Here is a 26,867-nt window from a genome sequence, read left to right on the forward strand (position 1 = left end):
ATTATAATACACTGGGAGATAAACATGTCAGAATACACTGGGAGATAAACATGGCATTATAATACACTGGGAGATAAACATGTCAGAATACACTGGGAGATAAACATGTCAGAATACACTGGGAGATAAACATGTCATTATAATACACTGGGAGATAAACATGTCATTATAATACACTGGGAGATAAACATGTCAGAATACACTGGGAGATAAACATGTCAGAATACACTGGGAGATAAACATGTCAGAATACACTGGGAGATAAACATGTCATTATAATACACTGGGAGATAAACATGTCATTATAATACACTGGGAGATAAACATGTCAGAATACACTGGGAGATAAACATGGCATTATAATACACTGGGAGATAAACATGTCATTATAATACACTGGGAGATAAACATGTCATTAATACACTGGGAGATAAACATGTCATTATAATACACTGGGAGATAAACATGGCATTATAATACACTGGGAGATAAACATGTCATTATAATACACTGGGAGATAAACATGTCATCAGAATACACTGGGAGATAAACATGTCAGAATACACTGGGAGATAAACATGTCATTATAATACACTGGGAGATAAACATGTCAGAATACACTGGGAGATAAACATGGCATTATAATACACTGGGAGATAAACATGGCATTATAATACACTGGGAGATAAACATGTCAGAATACACTGGGAGATAAACATGGCATTATAATACACTGGGAGATAAACATGGCATTATAATACACTGGGAGATAAACATGTCAGAATTATAATACACTGGGAGATAAACATGGCATTATAATACACTGGGAGATAAACATGTCATTATAATACACTGGGAGATAAACATGGCATTATAATACACTGGGAGATAAACATGGCATTATAATACACTGGGAGATAAACATGTCATTATAATACATACACTGGGAGATAAACTGGGAGATAAACATGGCATTATAATACACTGGGAGATAAACATGGCATTATAATACACTGGGAGATAAACATGTCATTATAATAGACTGGGAGATAAACATGGCATTATAATACACTGGGAGATAAACATGTCAGAATACACTGGGAGATAAACATGTCATTATAATACACTGGGAGATAAACATGTCATTATAATACACTGGGAGATAAACATGTCATTATAATACACTGGGAGATAAACATGTCATTATAATACACTGGGAGATAAACATGTCAGAATACACTGGGAGATAAACATGTCAGAATACACTGGGAGATAAACATGTCATTATAATACACTGGGAGATAAACATGTCATTATAATACACTGGGAGATAAACATGTCAGAATACACTGGGAGATAAACATGTCAGAATACACTGGGAGATAAACATGGCATTATAATACACTGGGAGATAAACATGTCAGAATACACTGGGAGATAAACATGGCATTATAATACACTGGGAGATAAACATGGCATTATAATACACTGGGAGATAAACATGTCATAATACACTGGGAGATAAACATGTCAGAATACACTGGGAGATAAACATGTCATTATAATACACTGGGAGATAAACATGTCATTATAATACACTGGGAGATAAACATGGCATTATGTCATTATAATACACTGGGAGATAAACATGTCATTATAATACACTGGGAGATAAACATGTCATTATAATACACTGGGAGATAAACATGTCAGAATACACTGGGAGATAAACATGTCAGAATACACTGGGAGATAAACATGTCATTATAATACACTGGGAGATAAACATGGCATTATAATACACTGGGAGATAAACATGTCATTATAATACACTGGGAGATAAACATGTCAGAATACACTGGGAGATAAACATGTCATTATAATACACTGGGAGATAAACATGGCATTATAATACACTGGGAGATAAACATGTCATTATAATACACTGGGAGATAAACATGTCAGAATACACTGGGAGATAAACATGGCATTATGATACACTGGGAGATAAACATGTCATTATAATACACTGGGAGATAAACATGGCATTATAATACACTGGGAGATAAACATGGCATTATAATACACTGGGAGATAAACATGGCATTATAATACACTGGGAGATAAACATGTCAGAATACACTGGGAGATAAACATGTCAGAATACACTGGGAGATAAACATGGCATTATAATACACTGGGAGATAAACATGTCAGAATACACTGGGAGATAAACATGGCATTATAATACACTGGGAGATAAACATGGCATTATAATACACTGGGAGATAAACATGTCATTATAATACACTGGGAGATAAACATGGCATTATAATACACTGGGAGATAAACATGTCAGAATACACTGGGAGATAAACATGTCATTATAATACACTGGGAGATAAACATGTCATTATAATACACTGGGAGATAAACATGTCATTATAATACACTGGGAGATAAACATGGCATTATAATACACTGGGAGATAAACATGTCAGAATACACTGGGAGATAAACATGTCATTATAATACACTGGGAGATAAACATGTCAGAATACACTGGGAGATAAACATGTCAGAATACACTGGGAGATAAACATGTCATTATAATACACTGGGAGATAAACATGTCATTATAATACACTGGGAGATAAACATGTCAGAATACACTGGGAGATAAACATGTCAGAATACACTGGGAGATAAACATGTCATTATAATACACTGGGAGATAAACATGTCATTATAATACACTGGGAGATAAACATGTCAGAATACACTGGGAGATAAACATGTCATTATAATACACTGGGAGATAAACATGTCATTATAATACACTGGGAGATAAACATGTCAGAATACACTGGGAGATAAACATGTCAGAATACACTGGGAGATAAACATGTCATTATAATACACTGGGAGATAAACATGTCATTATAATACACTGGGAGATAAACATGGCATTATAATACACTGGGAGATAAACATGTCATTATAATACACTGGGAGATAAACATGGCATTATAATACACTGGGAGATAAACATGTCAGAATACACTGGGAGATAAACATGTCAGAATACACTGGGAGATAAACATGGCATTATAATACACTGGGAGATAAACATGTCATTATAATACACTGGGAGATAAACATGGCATTATGATACACTGGGAGATAAACATGGCATTATAATACACTGGGAGATAAACATGTCATTATAATACACTGGGAGATAAACATGTCAGAATACACTGGGAGATAAACATGTCATTATAATACACTGGGAGATAAACATGTCAGAATACACTGGGAGATAAACATGGCATTATAATACACTGGGAGATAAACATGTCATTATAATACACTGGGAGATAAACATGTCAGAATACACTGGCAGATAAACATGTCATTATAATACACTGGGAGATAAACATGGCATTATAATACACTGGGAGATAAACATGTCAGAATACACTGGGAGATAAACATGGCATTATAATACACTGGGAGATAAACATGGCATTATAATACACTGGGAGATAAACATGGCCTCACAAGGTGAGGTATTGAAAACAGGGGTGCCAATAATTTTGGCACATGTCTTGTTTAGAATCAAAAGAATTACTTGTTGAACAAAATCTCTTCCTCTGAGCAATTGTATTAGTATAAAATAATATAATTTACGAATGCAAGCCTATAATATAGCTCAGTATATTCCAGGCGTTGTGGAATTTCAGCTCAGATGACATCAAGTCGCTCCAACGTCAATACTTCAAAACCAATTTTACATTTTGAAAACGCTTTATCTTGTACTTATGTTTGTCCCCTTGCGGTTGCCTTTCTTTATTTGATGAAAACCATACTTTTTCAAATAAACGTTAATCAAAAACAACCACCGACTATTTGCTCATTAATGTTGATCTAAAATGGAGACTCACGAGAAAATGCCGATGTGCCAATTGAATCTCAACAAGGAAACAAGTCCGTGGCTGTATTTAATTAACGTTATTTTTTTTTCAAGTAAGGATTTAATCTAACAAAGAATATGTTTTTTTTTTAAACTATAATTTGTTTGGGAGCATGAAAGCTGTAGTTTATGGTTGACCCCGCGGCTGTTTGCCATTAACCAAATCGGCGTTCTCAACAAGTTTAAAGCACTTGAAACCACACAAATCGTTGACCCAGTTTGCAATATTCCCACTTGGTTCCCACTTGTTATGAACACAGCATAATGTCACTATCAGGAGGAAACACCCACTTGGCAATAAAACTCAATACTTATTCAAATTCAAGACCCATTCCCAAATCATGAACAGACAGATCGAGTCAGCTGGAAGCTATTTACAGGTCTGTAAAAGAGCTCTGTGTTTGGCTGGGTATCCCCATGCAGCTGTGGGTGTGATGTGACTATGGAATTAGGTATCTACTGCCACCTAGCGGATATCTTTCAACCCAGGCGACATGGCTCAGTGTGAGCGCAGCGCTTATATTCTAGGCTGTCTCGAACGCCCCCATTAAAAGTGCTGCACTTCCTGCTTCTCTCCGAACCAGGAAATAAACAAGGTTTAATTAACAGGCGGTGTCCTTTTAAAATAGCATTGGATTATAGCTATTTGGCCAAATTATCCCGTGTCACCATGGCCGGCTTCTTCAAGAAAAAGACAGTAGATGGTAAGTGTACACAGACTCGGCGTTTCAGCTTGCGGACATTAGCAAAGTTAGATTCAGTCTCTTATTATAAGAGAGTGTAATACTTAACGTTACTCATCTGTCTTAACAGTTCGGCTCAGCACTCCTGAACATTCATATTACAAGTCAGAATGTTGAATAAACTTAATGTTTTTCTATTTTAAAAAAACAACAACTAGTTTTTGTCCTTAAATAGAAGGTAATCTGAAGGGACAGTGTTATCTGCCTGCCTTTCAGTACGCTGGTCTGTATAGAGTAGCACAGAGTCAGAACAACAATAACCTTTCAGTACGCTGGTCTGTATAGAGTAGCACAGAGTCATAACAACAATAACCTTTCAGTACGCTGGTCTGTATAGAGTAGCACAGAGTCATAACAACAATAACCTTTCAGTACGCTGGTCTGTATAGAGTAGCACAGAGTCATAACAACAATAACCTTTCAGTGCGCTGGTCTGTATAGAGTAGCACAGAGTCAGAACAACAATAACCTTTCAGTACGCTGGTCTGTATAGAGTAGCACAGAGTCAGAACAACAATAACCTTTCAGTACGCTGGTCTGTATAGAGTAGCACAGAGTCATAACAACAATAACCTTTCAGTACGCTGGTCTGTATAGAGTAGCACAGAGTCATAACAACAATAACCTTTCAGTACGCTGGTCTGTATAGAGTAGCACAGAGTCATAACAACAATAACCTTTCAGTACGCTGGTCTGTATAGAGTAGCACAGAGTCAGAACAACAATAACGTGGCAGCAGTTCGTGCTGTTGGTCCTTTTGGCCGTAGTGGGTGGCGATAAGAGTATCCACAGGAGAGGTTTGCTCTCCCGACTTTTTGGCGGTACAGGTAGGTTCTGTCACGTGGATTTTTTTAGTCTCTTCATGATGATGATGATGATGAAGATGATGATGATGATGTAGAATCCCCTCTGTGGATCTCTCGTCTGTCTCCTCTCTCTCAATTCAAAGGGCTTCATTGACATGGGAAACATGTTTTGGCCAAAACAAGTGAAATAAACAACAACAATTGTTTCTCTCTTCTCCTCTGTTTGCCAAGAACTAGTACTGATCTTGTAGTTTTCTTTCCCACCGCTACCAAGGCCTAGTACTGATCTTGTAGTTTTCTCTCCCACCGTTGTGTCTAGATGTGATAAAGGAGCAGACCAAAGAGCTGAGAGGAACCCAGAGACAGATCACCAGAGACAGATCTTCCCTGGAGAAACAGGAAAAACAACTGGTGGGGGTGTAGTAGTAGTCTGTTCTGTAGTAGTGAATACAGAGAGTATCTGAGTCATGGATAATGTACAGTGTATTCAGACTGCCTCAATCCACACACACACACACACACACACACACACACACACACACACACACACACACACACACACACACACACACACACACACACACACACACACACACACACACACACACACACACACACACACACACACACACACACTGACAAAAAATAACTGAAATATCACATTTTACATCAGTATTCAGATCCTTTACTCAGTACCCTTTCCCTCGACACTGACAAGTTTCCCAGTCCCTGCTGTAGAAAAACATCCCCACCGCATGATGCTGCCACCACCATGCTTCACTGTAGGGATGGTATTGGCCAGGTGATGAGTGGTGCCTGGTTTCCTCCAGACGTGATGCTGCCACCACCATGCTTCACTGTAGGGATGGTATTGGCCAGGTGATGAGTGGTGCCTGGTTTCCTCCAGACGTGATGCTGCCACCCCCATGCTTCACTGTAGGGACGGTATGGGCCAGGTGATGAGTGGTGCCTGGTTTCCTCCAGACGTGATGCTGCCACCACCATGCTTCACTGTAGGGACGGTATGGGCCAGGTGATGAGTGGTGTCTGGTTTCCTCCAGATGTGATGCTGCCACCACCATGCTTCACTGTAGGGACGGTATTGTCCAGGTGATGAGTGGTGCCTGGTTTTCTCCAGACGTGATGCTGCCACCACCATGCTTCACTGTAGGGACGGTATGGGCCAGGTGATGAGTGGTGCCTGGTTTCCTCCAGACGTGATGCTGCCACCACCATGCTTCACTGTAGGGATGGTATTGGCCAGGTGATGAGTGGTGCCTGGTTTCCTCCAGACGTGATGCTGCCACCACCATGCTTCACTGTAGGGATGGTATTGGCCAGGTGATGAGTGGTGCCTGGTTTCCTCCAGACGTGATGCTGCCACCCCCATGCTTCACTGTAGGGACGGTATGGGCCAGGTGATGAGTGGTGCCTGGTTTCCTCCAGATGTGATGCTGCCACCACCATGCTTCACTGTAGGGACGGTATTGGCCAGGTGATGAGTGGTGCCTGGTTTCCTCCAGATGTGATGCTGCCACCACCATGCTTCACTGTAGGGACGGTATGGGCCAGGTGATGAGTGGTGCCTGGTTTCCTCCAGACGTGATGCTGCCACCACCATGCTTCACTGTAGGGATGGTATTGGCCAGGTGATGAGTGGTGCCTGGTTTCCTCCAGATGTGATGCTGCCACCACCATGCTTCACTGTAGGGACGGTATTGGCCAGGTGATGAGTGGTGCCTGGTTTCCTCCAGATGTGATGCTGCCACCACCATGCTTCACTGTAGGGACGGTATGGGCCAGGTGATGAGTGGTGCCTGGTTTCCTCCAGACGTGATGCTGCCACCACCATGCTTCACTGTAGGGATGGTATTGGCCAGGTGATGAGTGGTGCCTGGTTTCCTCCAGACGTGATGCTGCCACCACCATGCTTCACTGTAGGGATGGTATTGGCCAGGTGATGAGTGGTGCCTGGTTTCCTCCAGACATGACGCTTGGCTTTCAGGCCAAAGAGTTCAATATTGGTCCTTTAGGTGCCTTTTTGGCAAACTCCAAGCGGGCTGTTATGTGACTTTTACTGAGGAGTGGCTTCCGTCTGGCCACTCTACCATGAAGGCCTGATTGGTGGAGTGCTGCAGAGATGGTTGTCTTTCTGGAAATTTATCCCATCTCCACAGAGGAACTCTGGAGCTCTGTCAGAGTGACCATCGGGTTCTTGGTCACCTCCCTGACCAAGGCCCTTCTCCCCCGATTGCTCAGTTTGGCCGGGCGACCAGCTCTAGGAAGAGTCTTGGTGGTTCCAAACTTCTTCCAATTAAGAATGATGGAGGCCACTGTGTTCTTGGGGAACTTTAATTCTGCATAAATGTTTTGGTACCCTTCCCCAGATCTGTGCCTCGACACAATCCTGTCTCGGAGCTCTACGGACGATTCCTTGAACCTCATGGCTTGGTTTTTGCTCTGACATGCACTGTCAACTGTAGGACCTTATATAGACAGGTGTGAGCCTTTCCAAATCATGTCCAATCAATTGAATTTACCACAGGTGGACTCCAATCAAGTTGTAGAAACATCTCAAGGATGATCAATGGAAACAGAGTGTACCTGAGCTCAATGTCAGGTCTCATAGCAAAGGGTCTGAATACTTATGTCAACAAGGTTTCTGTTTTTTTAAAATTTGTAATACATTTGTAAAAATATCTAAACCTGTTTTTGCTTTGTCATTATGGGATATTGTGTGTAGATTGATGAGAAAAAACCCATAAGTTTATTTAAGAATAAGGCTGTAATGTAAGAAAATGTGTAAAAAAGAAAAGAAAGTCTAGGGGTCTGAATTCTTTCCGGATGCTCTGTGGGTCCATGTGGAAAACCTTGAGTCTGTTTGTGACATCATTACTTTCATGCCAAACATAACAATGGAGTGACAAGAAGTTGGTATGATGGCGAAAACAGGCTGTCACCCAGGCTAGTCAGCCCCAGATTACTGTCTTGGTTTCTGGCTTTGTCTTTTGTATACAGTGCCCACCACGCTGGTGGGAGGCAGGTAGCCTAGTGGCTAGAGTGTAGAGGAGGCAGGTAGCCTAGCGGCTAGAGTGTAGAGGAGGCAGGTAGCCTAGCGGTTAGAGTGTAGAGGAGGCAGGTAGTCTAGCGGCTAGAGTGTAGAGGAGGCAGGTAGCCTAGCGGCTAGAGTGTAGAGGAGGCAGGTAGCCTAGCGGCTAGAGTGTAGAGGAGGCAGGTAGCCTAGCGGCTAGAGTGTAGAGGAGGCAGGTAGCCTAGCGGCTAGAGTGTAGAGGAGGCAGGTAGCCTAGCGGCTAGAGTGTAGAGGAGGCAGGTAGCCTAGCGGCTAGAGTGTAGAGGAGGCAGGTAGCCTAGCGGCTAGAGTGTAGAGGAGGCAGGTAGCCTAGCGGCTAGAGTGTAGAGGAGGCAGGTAGCCTAGTGGTTAGTGTTGGACTTGTAACCTGAAAGGTTGCTAGATCAAATCCCTGAGCTGACAAGGTAAAAACAAATCTGTCGTTCTGCCTCTGAACAAGGCAGTTAACCCACTGTTCCTAGGACCGTCATTGAAAATAACAATTTGTTCTTAACTGACTTGCCTAGTTAAATAAAGGTTAAATAAATAAAAATGCTTCACCGTAGGGATGGTACCAGGTTCCCAGTGCATTTCTAAAAACCTGTTTTTGCTTTGTCATTATGGGGTATTGTGATGTCATTATGGGCTATTGTGATGTCATTATGGGCTATTGTGATGTCATTATGGGCTATTGTGATGTCATTATGGGCTATTGTGATGTCATTATGGGCTATTGTGATGTCATTATGGGCTATTGTGATGTCATTATGGGCTATTGTGTGGTAGATTGATGAGGGGGGGGAGACGATTTAAATAATTTTAGAATGCTGTAACAAAATATGGGAAAAGTCCAAGGGGTCTGAATACTTTCCCGAATGTCCCGTTGTCTCCCAGGAGATGGAGATTAAGAAGATGGCGAAGACGGGGAACAAGGAGGCGTGTACCATCCTGGCCAAACAGCTGGTTCAGCTGAGGAGACAGAAGAACAGAAGCTACGCCGTCGGTTCAAAGGTCACCTCCATGTCCTCTCAGACCAAACTCATGAACTCTCAGATGAAGATGGCAGGGGCCATGGCGACCACTACCAAAGTACGTGTGGATCAGTGGGCTGCTTCTTCTTCCCACAGGGGGGGGGGGGGGGGGGGTGTACCTAGTGTGGGTCAGTGGGCTGCTTCTTCCCACAGGGGGGGGGGGTGTACCTAGTGTGGGTCAGTGGGCTGCTTCTTCCCACAGGGGGGGGTGTACCTAGTGTAGACACCTTGAACAGCGTTCTGTCTGTCTCTCCTTTGTCTGTGTCTCTGTCTCTGCGTCTCTGGTCTGTCTCTCCTGTCTGTCTGTGTCTCTGTCTCTGCGTCTCTGGTCTGTCTCTCCTGTCTGTCTGTGTCTCTGGTCTCTGTGTGTCTCTTGTCTGTCTCTGTGTGTGCTGTATTTTAATGGGTGTTGCCTGCCTTTTGTAAAGTGTAACCAGTCCATGTGACTCCCTCTCCTCTCCCGTCTCAGACTATGCAGGCTGTCAATAAGAAGATGGACCCTCAGAAGATGCAACAGACCATGCAGAACTTCCAGAAGGAGAACATGAAGATGGAGATGTCAGAGGAGCTGAGTAAGACTGGATCTATATTACACATTCTATGTTGTCCTCATGATGATAAGACTGGATCTATATTATACATTCTGTTGTCCTCCGTGATGGTAAGACTGGATCTATATTACACATTCTATGTTGTCCTCCATGATGGTAAGACTGGATCTATATTACACATTCTATGTTGTTGTCCTCCATGATGGTAAGACTGGATCTATATTATACATTCTATGTTGTCCTCCGTGATGGTAAGACTGGATCTATATTATACATTCTATGTTGTTGTCCTCATGATGATAAGACTGCTAACGCCACATTTAGCATAATGAAGAATACAGTGCCTTGCGACAAGTACTTTTTTCAAAAACGGCCCCCTTTTGAACTTTGATCTCTGAATGATCCAATGTTTTGACCACATTTCAAGTCTCCGTATCAATGCACCTGCACTGTGATAGTCTCAGAGGTCCGTTAAAAGCGCAGAGAGCATCATGAAGAACAAGGAACACACCAGGCAGGTCCGAGATACTGTTGTGAAGAAGTTTAAAGCCGGATTTGGATACAAAAAGATTTCCCAAGCTTTAAACATCCCAAGGAGCACTGTGCAAGCGATAATATTGAAATGGAAGGAGTATCAGACCACTGCAAATCTACCAAGACCTGGCCGTCCCTCTAAACTTTCAGCTCATACAAGAAGACTGATCAGAGATGCAGCCAAGAGGCCCATGATCACTCTGGATGAACTGCAGAGATCTACAGCTGAGGTGGGAGACTCTGTCCATAGGACAACAATCAGTCGTATATTGCACAAATCTGGCCTTTATGGAAGAGTGGCAAGAAGAAAGCCATTTCTTAAAGATATCCATAAAAAGTGTCGTTTAAAGTTTGCCACAAGCCACCTGGGAGACACACCAAACATGTGGAAGAAGGTGCTCTGGTCAGATGAAACCAAAATGGAACTTTTTGGCAACAATGCAAACGTTATGTTTGGCGTAAAAGCAACACAGCTCATCACCCTGAACACACCATCCCCACTGTCAACCATGGTGGTGGCAGCATCATGGTTTGGGCCTGCTTTTCTTCAGCAGGGACAGGGAAGATGGTTAAAATTGATGGGAAGATGGATGGAGCCAAATACAGGACCATTCTGGAAGAAACCCTGATGGAGTCTGCAAAAGACCTGAGACTGGGACGGAGATTTGTCTTCCAACAAGACAATGATCCAAAACATAAAGCAAAATCTACAATGGAATGGTTCAAAAATAAACATATCCAGGTGTTAGAATGGCCAAGTCAAAGTCCAGACCTGAATCCAATCGAGAATCTGTGGAAAGAACTGAAAACTGCTGTTCACAAATGCTCTCCATCCAACCTCACTGAGCTCGAGCTGTTTTGCAAGGAGGAATGGGAAAAAATGTCAGTCTCTCGATGTGCAAAACTGATAGAGACATACCCCAAGCGACTTACAGCTGTAATCGCAGCAAAGGTGGCGCTACAAAGTATTAACTTAAGGGGCTGAATGATTTTGCACGCCCAAATTTTTCAGTTTTTGATTTGTTAAAAAAGTTTGAAATATCCAATAAATGTCGTTCCACTTCATGATTGTGTCCCACTTGTTGTTGATTCTTCACAAAAAATACAGTTTTATATCTTTATGTTGAAGCCTGAAATGTGGAAAAAGGTCGCAAAGTTCAAGGGGGCCGAATACATTCGCAAGGCACTGTATATATATATATATATATATTTAGTGTACTACATACTATTAATACCTATATAGTGTGTACTACATGCTATTAATACCTATATAGTGTACTACTATTAATACCTATATAGTGTACTACATGCTATTAATACCTATATAGTGTACTACTATTAATACCTATATAGTGTACTGCTATTAATACCTATATAGTGTACTACATGCTATTAATACCTATATAGTGTACTACTATTAATACCTATATAGTGTACTACATGCTATTAATACCTATATAGTGTACTACTATTAATACCTATATAGTGTACTGCTATTAATACCTATATAGTGTACTACATGCTATTAATACCTATATAGTGTACTACTATTAATACCTATATAGTGTACTACATGCTATTAATACCTATATAGTACTACATGCTATTAATACCTATATAGTGTACTGCTATTAATACCTATATAGTGTACTGCTATTAATACCTATATAGTGTACTACTATTAATACCTATATAGTGTACTGCTATTAATACCTATATAGTGTACTGCTATTAATACCTATATAGTGTACTACTATTAAAACCTATATAGTGTACTACTATTAATACCTATATAGTGTACTGCTATTAATACCTATATAGTGTACTACATGCTATTAATACCTATATAGTGTACTACATACTATTAATACCTATATAGTGTACTACTATTAATACCTATATAGTGTACTACTATTAATACCTATATAGTGTACTGCTATTAATACCTATATAGTGTACTGCTATTAATACCTATATAGTGTACTACTATTAATACCTATATAGTGTACTACTATTAATACCTATATAGTGTATTACTATTAATACCTATATAGTGTACTACTATTAATACCTATATAGTGTACTGCTATTAATACCTATATAGTGTACTGCTATTAATACCTATATAGTGTACTGCTATTAATACCTATATAGTGTACTGCTATTAATACCTATATAGTGTACTGCTATTAATACCTATATAGTGTACTGCTATTAATACCTATATAGTGTACTGCTATTAATACCTATATAGTGTACTACTATTAATACCTATATAGTGTACTACTATTAATACCTATATAGTGTACTGCTATTAATACCTATATAGTGTACTGCTATTAATACCTATATAGTGTACTACTATTAATACCTATATAGTGTACTACTATTAATACCTATATAGTGTACTGCTATTAATACCTATATAGTGTACTGCTATTAATACCTATATAGTGTACTACATGCTATTAATACCTATATAGTGTACTGCTATTAATACCTATATAGTGTACTACATGCTATTAATACCTATATAGTGTACTACATGCTATTAATACCTATATAGTGTACTACTATTAATACCTATATAGTGTACTACTATTAATACCTATATAGTGTACTACTATTAATACCTATATAGTGTACTACTATTAATACCTATATAGTAATATAATAAAATAATATATGCCATTTAGCAGACGCTTTTATCCAAAGCGACTTACAGTCATGTGTGCATACATTCTACGTATGGGTGGTCCCGGGGATCGAACCCACTACCCTGGCGTTACAAGCGCCATGCTCTACCAACTGAGCTACAGAAGGACCATATAGTGTACTACTATTAATACCTATATAGTGTACTGCTATTAATACCTATATAGTGTACTGCTATTAATACCTATATAGTGTATTACATGCTATTAATACCTATATAGTGTACTACTATTAATACCTATATAGTGTACTGCTATTAATACCTATATAGTGTACTGCTATTAATACCTATATAGTGTATTACATGCTATTAATACCTATATAGTGTACTACTATTAATACCTATATAGTGTACTACATGCTATTAATACCTATATAGTGTACTACTATTAATACCTATATAGTGTACTGCTATTAATACCTATATAGTGTACTGCTATTAATACCTATATAGTGTACTGCATGCTATTAATACCTATATAGTGTATTACATGCTATTAATACCTATATAGTGTACTACTATTAATACCTATATAGTGTACTGCTATTAATACCTATATAGTGTACTGCTATTAATACCTATATAGTGTACTGCATGCTATTAATACCTATATAGTGTATTACATGCTATTAATACCTATATAGTGTACTACTATTAATACCTATATAGTGTGTACTACATGCTATTAATACCTACATAGTGTATTACTATTAATACCTATATAGTGTACTGCTATTAATACCTATATAGTGTATTACTATTAATACCTATATAGTGTACTGCATGCTATTAATACCTATATAGTGTACTACTATTAATACCTATATAGTGTACTACTATTAATACCTATATAGTGTACTGCTATTAATACCTATATAGTGTACTGCTATTAATACCTATATAGTGTACTACTATTAATACCTATATAGTGTACTACTATTAATACCTATATAGTGTACTGCTATTAATACCTATATAGTGTACTACTATTAATACCTATATAGTGTACTACTATTAATACCTATATAGTGTACTACTATTAATACCTATATAGTGTACTGCTATTAATACCTATATAGTGTACTGCTATTAATACCTATATAGTGTACTGCTATTAATACCTATATAGTGTACTGCTATTAATACCTATATAGTGTACTGCTATTAATACCTATATAGTGTACTGCTATTAATACCTATATAGTGTACTGCTATTAATACCTATATAGTGTACTGCTATTAATACCTATATAGTGTACTACTATTAATACCTATATAGTGTACTGCTATTAATACCTATATAGTGTACTGCTATTAATACCTATATAGTGTACTACATGCTATTAATACCTATATAGTGTACTACATGCTATTAATACCTATATAGTGTACTACATGCTATTAATACCTATATAGTGTACTACATGCTATTAATACCTATATAGTGTACTACATGCTATTAATACCTATATAGTGTACTACATGCTATTAATACCTATATAGTGTACTACATGCTATTAATACCTATATAGTGTACTGCTATTAATACCTATATAGTGTACTGCTATTAATACCTATATAGTGTACTACATGCTATTAATACCTATATAGTGTACTACATGCTATTAATACCTATATAGTGTACTACATGCTATTAATACCTATATAGTGTACTACATGCTATTAATACCTATATAGTGTACTACATGCTATTAATACCTATATAGTGTACTGCTATTAATACCTATATAGTGTACTGCTATTAATACCTATATAGTGTACTGCTATTAATACCTATATAGTGTACTACATGCTATTAATACCTATATAGTGTACTACATGCTATTAATACCTATATAGTGTACTGCTATTAATACCTATATAGTGTACTACATGCTATTAATACCTATATAGTGTACTACATACTATTAATACCTATATAGTGTACTGCTATTAATACCTATATAGTGTACTGCTATTAATACCTATATAGTGTACTACTATTAATACCTATATAGTGTACTGCTATTAATACCTATATAGTGTACTACTATTAATACCTATATAGTGTACTGCTATTAATACCTATATAGTGTATTACATGCTATTAATACCTATATAGTGTACTGCTATTAATACCTATATAGTGTATTACATGCTATTAATACCTATATAGTGTACTGCTATTAATACCTATATAGTGTACTGCTATTAATACCTATATAGTGTACTGCTATTAATACCTATATAGTGTACTACATGCTATTAATACCTATATAGTGTACTGCATGCTATTAATACCTATATAGTGTACTACATGCTATTAATACCTATATAGTGTACTGCTATTAATACCTATATAGTGTATTACATGCTATTAATACCTATATAGTGTACTGCTATTAATACCTATATAGTGTACTGCTATTAATACCTATATAGTGTACTGCTATTAATACCTATATAGTGTACTGCTATTAATACCTATATAGTGTACTGCTATTAATACCTATATAGTGTACTACATGCTATTAATACCTATATAGTGTACTGCATGCTATTAATACCTATATAGTGTACTACTATTAATACCTATATAGTGTACTACTATTAATACCTATATAGTGTGTACTACATGCTATTAATACCTATATAGTGTACTACTATTAATACCTATATAGTGTACTGCTATTAATACCTATATAGTGTACTGCTATTAATACCTATATAGTGTACTGCTATTAATACCTATATAGTGTACTGCTATTAATACCTATATAGTGTACTGCATGCTATTAATACCTATATAGTGTGTACTACATGCTATTAATACCTATATAGTGTACTGCTATTAATACCTATATAGTGTATTACTATTAATACCTATATAGTGTACTGCTATTAATACCTATATAGTGGTCCTTCTGTAGCTCAGTTGGTAGAGCATGGCGCTTGTAACGCCAGGGTAGTGGGTTCGATCCCCGGGACCACCCATACGTAGAATGTATGCACACATGACTGTAAGTCGCTTTGGATAAAAGCGTCTGCTAAATGGCATATATTATATATTATTATTATTATTATTATAGTGTACTGCATACTATTAATACCTATATAGTGTACTACTATTAATACCTATATAGTGTACTGCATGCTATTAATACCTATATAGTGTACTGCTATTAATACCTATATAGTGTACTACATACTATTAATACCTATATAGTGTACTACATACTATTAATACCTATATAGTGTACTACTATTAATACCTATATAGTGTACTACTATTAATACCTATATAGTGTACTGCTATTAATACCTATATAGTGTACTGCTATTAATACCTATATAGTGTACTGCTATTAATACCTATATAGTGTACTGCTATTAATACCTATATAGTGTACTACTATTAATACCTATATAGTGTACTGCTATTAATACCTATATAGTGTACTGCTATTAATACCTATATAGTGTACTACTATTAATACCTATATAGTGTACTACTATTAATACCTATATAGTGTACTGCTATTAATACCTATATAGTGTACTGCTATTAATACCTATATAGTGTACTACTATTAATACCTATATAGTGTACTACATGCTATTAATACCTATATAGTGTACTGCTATTAATACCTATATAGTGTACTGCTATTAATACCTTAATACCTATATAGTGTACTACATGCTATTAATACCTATATAGTGTACTACATGCTATTAATACCTATATAGTGTACTACTATTAATACCTATATAGTGTACTACTATTAATACCTATATAGTGTACTACTATTAATACCTATATAGTGTACTGCTATTAATACCTATATAGTGTATTACATGCTATTAATACCTATATAGTGTACTACTATTAATACCTATATAGTGTACTGCTATTAATACCTATATAGTGTACTGCTATTAATACCTATATAGTGTACTGCTATTAATACCTATATAGTGTACTGCTATTAATACCTATATAGTGTACTGCATGCTATTAATACCTATATAGTGTACTGCATGCTATTAATACCTATATAGTGTATTACATGCTATTAATACCTATATAGTGTACTGCTATTAATACCTATATAGTGTACTACTATTAATACCTATATAGTGTACTACATGCTATTAATACCTATATAGTGTACTACTATTAATACCTATATAGTGTACTACATGCTATTAATACCTACATAGTGTATTACTATTAATACCTATATAGTGTACTGCTATTAATACCTATATAGTGTATTACTATTAATACCTATATAGTGTACTGCATGCTATTAATACCTATATAGTGTACTACTATTAATACCTATATAGTGTACTGCTATTAATACCTATATAGTGTACTACTATTAATACCTATATAGTGTACTGCTATTAATACCTATATAGTGTACTACTATTAATACCTATATAGTGTACTACTATTAATACCTATATAGTGTACTACTATTAATACCTATATAGTGTACTACTATTAATACCTATATAGTGTACTGCTATTAATACCTATATAGTGTACTGCTATTAATACCTATATAGTGTACTGCTATTAATACCTATATAGTGTACTACATGCTATTAATACCTATATAGTGTACTGCTATTAATACCTATATAGTGTACTGCTATTAATACCTATATAGTGTACTACATGCTATTAATACCTATATAGTGTACTACTATTAATACCTATATAGTGTACTACTATTAATACCTATATAGTGTACTACTATTAATACCTATATAGTGTACTACTATTAATACCTATATAGTGTACTGCTATTAATACCTATATAGTGTATTACATGCTATTAATACCTATATAGTGTACTACTATTAATACCTATATAGTGTACTACTATTAATACCTATATAGTGTACTGCTATTAATACCTATATAGTGTACTGCTATTAATACCTATATAGTGTACTGCTATTAATACCTATATAGTGTACTGCTATTAATACCTATATAGTGTACTGCATGCTATTAATACCTATATAGTGTACTGCTATTAATACCTATATAGTGTACTACTATTAATACCTATATAGTGTACTGCTATTAATACCTATATAGTGTACTACTATTAATACCTATATAGTGTACTACTATTAATACCTATATAGTGTACTGCTATTAATACCTATATAGTGTACTGCTATTAATACCTATATAGTGTACTGCTATTAATACCTATATAGTGTACTGCTATTAATACCTATATAGTGTACTGCTATTAATACCTATATAGTGTACTGCTATTAATACCTATATAGTGTACTGCTATTAATACCTATATAGTGTACTGCTATTAATACCTATATAGTGTACTGCTATTAATACCTATATAGTGTACTGCTATTAATACCTATATAGTGTACTACTATTAATACCTATATAGTGTACTACATGCTATTAATACCTATATAGTGTACTACATGCTATTAATACCTATATAGTGTACTACATGCTATTAATACCTATATAGTGTACTACATGCTATTAATACCTATATAGTGTACTACATGCTATTAATACCTATATAGTGTACTGCTATTAATACCTATATAGTGTACTACATGCTATTAATACCTATATAGTGTACTGCTATTAATACCTATATAGTGTACTACATGCTATTAATACCTATATAGTGTACTACATGCTATTAATACCTATATAGTGTACTACATGCTATTAATACCTATATAGTGTACTACATGCTATTAATACCTATATAGTGTACTACATGCTATTAATACCTATATAGTGTACTGCTATTAATACCTATATAGTGTACTGCTATTAATACCTATATAGTGTACTGCTATTAATACCTATATAGTGTACTACATGCTATTAATACCTATATAGTGTACTACATGCTATTAATACCTATATAGTGTACTGCTATTAATACCTATATAGTGTACTACATACTATTAATACCTATATAGTGTACTGCTATTAATACCTATATAGTGTACTGCTATTAATACCTATATAGTGTACTGCTATTAATACCTATATAGTGTACTGCTATTAATACCTATATAGTGTACTACATGCTATTAATACCTATATAGTGTACTACTATTAATACCTATATAGTGTACTGCTATTAATACCTATATAGTGTACTGCTATTAATACCTATATAGTGTATTACATGCTATTAATACCTATATAGTGTACTGCTATTAATACCTATATAGTGTACTGCTATTAATACCTATATAGTGTACTGCTATTAATACCTATATAGTGTACTGCTATTAATACCTATATAGTGTACTGCTATTAATACCTATATAGTGTACTACATGCTATTAATACCTATATAGTGTACTGCATGCTATTAATACCTATATAGTGTACTACATGCTATTAATACCTATATAGTGTACTGCTATTAATACCTATATAGTGTATTACATGCTATTAATACCTATATAGTGTATTACATGCTATTAATACCTATATAGTGTACTGCTATTAATACCTATATAGTGTACTGCTATTAATACCTATATAGTGTACTGCTATTAATACCTATATAGTGTACTGCTATTAATACCTATATAGTGTACTACATGCTATTAATACCTATATAGTGTACTGCATGCTATTAATACCTATATAGTGTACTACTATTAATACCTATATAGTGTACTACTATTAATACCTATATAGTGTGTACTACATGCTATTAATACCTATATAGTGTACTACTATTAATACCTATATAGTGTACTGCTATTAATACCTATATAGTGTACTGCTATTAATACCTATATAGTGTACTGCTATTAATACCTATATAGTGTACTGCATGCTATTAATACCTATATAGTGTGTACTACATGCTATTAATACCTATATAGTGTACTGCTATTAATACCTATATAGTGTATTACTATTAATACCTATATAGTGTACTGCTATTAATACCTATATAGTGGTCCTTCTGTAGCTCAGTTGGTAGAGCATGGCGCTTGTAACGCCAGGGTAGTGGGTTCGATCCCCGGGACCACCCATACGTAGAATGTATGCACACATGACTGTAAGTCGCTTTGGATAAAAGCGTCTGCTAAATGGCATATATTATATATTATTATTATTATTATTATAGTGTACTGCATACTATTAATACCTATATAGTGTACTACTATTAATACCTATATAGTGTACTGCATGCTATTAATACCTATATAGTGTACTGCTATTAATACCTATATAGTGTACTACATACTATTAATACCTATATAGTGTACTACATACTATTAATACCTATATAGTGTACTACTATTAATACCTATATAGTGTACTACTATTAATACCTATATAGTGTACTGCTATTAATACCTATATAGTGTACTGCTATTAATACCTATATAGTGTACTGCTATTAATACCTATATAGTGTACTGCTATTAATACCTATATAGTGTACTACTATTAATACCTATATAGTGTACTACTATTAATACCTATATAGTGTACTACTATTAATACCTATATAGTGTACTACTATTAATACCTATATAGTGTACTACTATTAATACCTATATAGTGTACTGCTATTAATACCTATATAGTGTACTGCTATTAATACCTATATAGTGTACTACTATTAATACCTATATAGTGTACTACATGCTATTAATACCTATATAGTGTACTACTATTAATACCTATATAGTGTACTACATGCTATTAATACCTATATAGTGTACTGCTATTAATACCTATATAGTGTACTACTATTAATACCTATATAGTGTACTACATGCTATTAATACCTATAATGTGTACTACATGCTATTAATACCTATATAGTGTACTACTATTAATACCTATATAGTGTACTACTATTAATACCTATATAGTGTACTACTATTAATACCTATATAGTGTACTGCTATTAATACCTATATAGTGTATTACATGCTATTAATACCTATATAGTGTACTACTATTAATACCTATATAGTGTACTGCTATTAATACCTATATAGTGTACTGCTATTAATACCTATATAGTGTACTGCTATTAATACCTATATAGTGTACTGCTATTAATACCTATATAGTGTACTGCTATTAATACCTATATAGTGTACTGCATGCTATTAATACCTATATAGTGTATTACATGCTATTAATACCTATATAGTGTATTACATGCTATTAATACCTATATAGTGTACTGCTATTAATACCTATATAGTGTACTACTATTAATACCTATATAGTGTACTACATGCTATTAATACCTATATAGTGTACTACTATTAATACCTATATAGTGTGTACTACATGCTATTAATACCTACATAGTGTATTACTATTAATACCTATATAGTGTACTGCTATTAATACCTATATAGTGTATTACTATTAATACCTATATAGTGTACTGCATGCTATTAATACCTATATAGTGTACTACTATTAATACCTATATAGTGTACTGCTATTAATACCTATATAGTGTACTACTATTAATACCTATATAGTGTACTGCTATTAATACCTATATAGTGTACTACTATTAATACCTATATAGTGTACTACTATTAATACCTATATAGTGTACTACTATTAATACCTATATAGTGTACTACTATTAATACCTATATAGTGTACTGCTATTAATACCTATATAGTGTACTGCTATTAATACCTATATAGTGTACTACATGCTATTAATACCTATATAGTGTACTGCTATTAATACCTATATAGTGTACTGCTATTAATACCTATATAGTGTACTACATGCTATTAATACCTATATAGTGTACTACTATTAATACCTATATAGTGTACTACTATTAATACCTATATAGTGTACTACTATTAATACCTATATAGTGTACTACTATTAATACCTATATAGTGTACTGCTATTAATACCTATATAGTGTATTACATGCTATTAATACCTATATAGTGTACTACTATTAATACCTATATAGTGTACTACTATTAATACCTATATAGTGTACTGCTATTAATACCTATATAGTGTACTGCTATTAATACCTATATAGTGTACTGCTATTAATACCTATATAGTGTACTGCTATTAATACCTATATAGTGTACTGCATGCTATTAATACCTATATAGTGTATTGCATGCTATTAATACCTATATAGTGTACTACTATTAATACCTATATAGTGTACTGCTATTAATACCTATATAGTGTACTGCTATTAATACCTATATAGTGTACTGCATGCTATTAATACCTATATAGTGTACTGCATGCTATTAATACCTATATAGTGTGTACTACATGCTATTAATACCTACATAGTGTATTACTATTAATACCTATATAGTGTACTGCATGCTATTAATACCTATATAGTGTACTACTATTAATACCTATATAGTGTACTGCTATTAATACCTATATAGTGTACTGCTATTAATACCTATATAGTGTACTACTATTAATACCTATATAGTGTACTGCTATTAATACCTATATAGTGTATTACATGCTATTAATACCTATATAGTGTACTGCTATTAATACCTATATAGTGTACTGCTATTAATACCTATATAGTGTACTGCTATTAATACCTATATAGTGTACTGCTATTAATACCTATATAGTGTACTGCTATTAATACCTATATAGTGTACTACATGCTATTAATACCTATATAGTGTACTGCATGCTATTAATACCTATATAGTGTACTACATGCTATTAATACCTATATAGTGTACTGCTATTAATACCTATATAGTGTATTACATGCTATTAATACCTATATAGTGTACTGCTATTAATACCTATATAGTGTACTGCTATTAATACCTATATAGTGTACTGCTATTAATACCTATATAGTGTACTGCTATTAATACCTATATAGTGTACTGCTATTAATACCTATATAGTGTACTGCATGCTATTAATACCTATATAGTGTACTGCATGCTATTAATACCTATATAGTGTACTACTATTAATACCTATATAGTGTACTACTATTAATACCTATATAGTGTACTACATGCTATTAATACCTATATAGTGTACTACTATTAATACCTATATAGTGTACTACTATTAATACCTATATAGTGTACTGCTATTAATACCTATATAGTGTACTGCTATTAATACCTATATAGTGTACTGCTATTAATACCTATATAGTGTACTGCATGCTATTAATACCTATATAGTGTGTACTACATGCTATTAATACCTATATAGTGTACTGCTATTAATACCTATATAGTGTATTACTATTAATACCTATATAGTGTACTGCTATTAATACCTATATAGTGGTCCTTCTGTAGCTCAGTTGGTAGAGCATGGCGCTTGTAACGCCAGGGTAGTGGGTTCGATCCCGGGACCACCCATACGTAGAATGTATGCACACATGACTGTAAGTCGCTTTGGATAAAAGCGTCTGCTAAATGGCATATATTATATATTATTATTATTATTATTATAGTGTACTGCATACTATTAATACCTATATAGTGTACTACTATTAATACCTATATAGTGTACTGCATGCTATTAATACCTATATAGTGTACTGCTATTAATACCTATATAGTGTACTACATACTATTAATACCTATATAGTGTACTACATACTATTAATACCTATATAGTGTACTACTATTAATACCTATATAGTGTACTACTATTAATACCTATATAGTGTACTGCTATTAATACCTATATAGTGTACTGCTATTAATACCTATATAGTGTACTGCTATTAATACCTATATAGTGTACTGCTATTAATACCTATATAGTGTACTACTATTAATACCTATATAGTGTACTGCTATTAATACCTATATAGTGTACTACTATTAATACCTATATAGTGTACTACTATTAATACCTATATAGTGTACTACTATTAATACCTATATAGTGTACTGCTATTAATACCTATATAGTGTACTGCTATTAATACCTATATAGTGTACTACTATTAATACCTATATAGTGTACTACATGCTATTAATACCTATATAGTGTACTGCTATTAATACCTATATAGTGTACTACTATTAATACCTATATAGTGTACTACATGCTATTAATACCTATATAGTGTACTACATGCTATTAATACCTATATAGTGTACTACTATTAATACCTATATAGTGTACTACTATTAATACCTATATAGTGTACTACTATTAATACCTATATAGTGTACTGCTATTAATACCTATATAGTGTATTACATGCTATTAATACCTATATAGTGTACTACTATTAATACCTATATAGTGTACTGCTATTAATACCTATATAGTGTACTGCTATTAATACCTATATAGTGTACTGCTATTAATACCTATATAGTGTACTGCTATTAATACCTATATAGTGTACTGCATGCTATTAATACCTATATAGTGTATTACATGCTATTAATACCTATATAGTGTATTACATGCTATTAATACCTATATAGTGTACTGCTATTAATACCTATATAGTGTACTACTATTAATACCTATATAGTGTACTACATGCTATTAATACCTATATAGTGTACTACTATTAATACCTATATAGTGTGTACTACATGCTATTAATACCTATATAGTGTACTACTATTAATACCTATATAGTGTACTGCTATTAATACCTATATAGTGTACTGCTATTAATACCTATATAGTGTACTGCTATTAATACCTATATAGTGTACTGCTATTAATACCTATATAGTGTACTGCATGTGCTATTAATACCTATATAGTGTATTACATGCTATTAATACCTATATAGTGTACATGCTATTAATACCTATATAGTGTATTACATGCTATTAATACCTATATAGTGTACTACTATTAATACCTATATAGTGTACTGCTATTAATACCTATATAGTGTACTGCTATTAATACCTATATAGTGTATTACTATTAATACCTATATAGTGTACTGCTATTAATACCTATATAGTGTATTACTATTAATACCTATATAGTGTACTGCATGCTATTAATACCTATATAGTGTACTACTATTAATACCTATATAGTGTACTGCTATTAATACCTATATAGTGTACTACTATTAATACCTATATAGTGTACTGCTATTAATACCTATATAGTGTACTACTATTAATACTATATAGTGTACTACTATTAATACCTATATAGTGTACTACTATTAATACCTATATAGTGTACTACTATTAATACCTATATAGTGTACTGCTATTAATACCTATATAGTGTACTGCTATTAATACCTATATAGTGTACTGCTATTAATACCTATATAGTGTACTGCTATTAATACCTATATAGTGTACTACATGCTATTAATACCTATATAGTGTACTGCTATTAATACCTATATAGTGTACTGCTATTAATACCTATATAGTGTACTACATGCTATTAATACCTATATAGTGTACTACTATTAATACCTATATAGTGTACTGCTATTAATACCTATATAGTGTACTGCTATTAATACCTATATAGTGTACTGCTATTAATACCTATATAGTGTACTGCTATTAATACCTATATAGTGTACTGCATGCTATTAATACCTATATAGTGTATTACATGCTATTAATACCTATATAGTGTATTACATGCTATTAATACCTATATAGTGTACTGCTATTAATACCTATATAGTGTACTACTATTAATACCTATATAGTGTACTGCTATTAATACCTATATAGTGTACTGCTATTAATACCTATATAGTGTATTACTATTAATACCTATATAGTGTACTGCTATTAATACCTATATAGTGTATTACTATTAATACCTATATAGTGTACTGCATGCTATTAATACCTATATAGTGTACTACTATTAATACCTATATAGTGTACTGCTATTAATACCTATATAGTGTACTACTATTAATACCTATATAGTGTACTGCTATTAATACCTATATAGTGTACTACTATTAATACCTATATAGTGTACTACTATTAATACCTATATAGTGTACTACTATTAATACCTATATAGTGTACTACTATTAATACCTATATAGTGTACTGCTATTAATACCTATATAGTGTACTGCTATTAATACCTATATAGTGTACTGCTATTAATACCTATATAGTGTACTGCTATTAATACCTATATAGTGTACTACATGCTATTAATACCTATATAGTGTACTGCTATTAATACCTATATAGTGTACTGCTATTAATACCTATATAGTGTACTACATGCTATTAATACCTATATAGTGTACTACTATTAATACCTATATAGTGTACTACTATTAATACCTATATAGTGTACTACTATTAATACCTATATAGTGTACTACTATTAATACCTATATAGTGTACTGCTATTAATACCTATA

At 34.0% G+C, this 26,867-nt stretch overlaps 1 protein-coding gene across 2 annotated transcripts in view; it reads left to right on the forward strand.

Moving 5' to 3' along the window:
• Nucleotides 1-4,522: 4,522 nt before the first annotated feature.
• LOC124021069 (charged multivesicular body protein 2b-like) overlaps nucleotides 4,523-26,867 on the forward strand; it is a 45,763-nt gene continuing 23,418 nt past the window's right edge. For both annotated transcript variants that reach the window (XM_046336387.1, XM_046336388.1), the window contains exons 1-4: nucleotides 4,523-4,680; nucleotides 5,845-5,936; nucleotides 9,490-9,684; nucleotides 10,096-10,198. In XM_046336387.1, the coding sequence (XP_046192343.1) occupies nucleotides 4,647-4,680; nucleotides 5,845-5,936; nucleotides 9,490-9,684; nucleotides 10,096-10,198 (424 nt within the window). In that variant the 5' untranslated portion in view covers nucleotides 4,523-4,646. The remainder of the gene's footprint in view (nucleotides 4,681-5,844; nucleotides 5,937-9,489; nucleotides 9,685-10,095; nucleotides 10,199-26,867) is intronic.

Source organism: Oncorhynchus gorbuscha, unplaced genomic scaffold (genome assembly GCF_021184085.1).
Source record: "Oncorhynchus gorbuscha isolate QuinsamMale2020 ecotype Even-year unplaced genomic scaffold, OgorEven_v1.0 Un_scaffold_1037, whole genome shotgun sequence".
Classification (NCBI taxonomy): domain Eukaryota; kingdom Metazoa; phylum Chordata; class Actinopteri; order Salmoniformes; family Salmonidae; genus Oncorhynchus; species Oncorhynchus gorbuscha.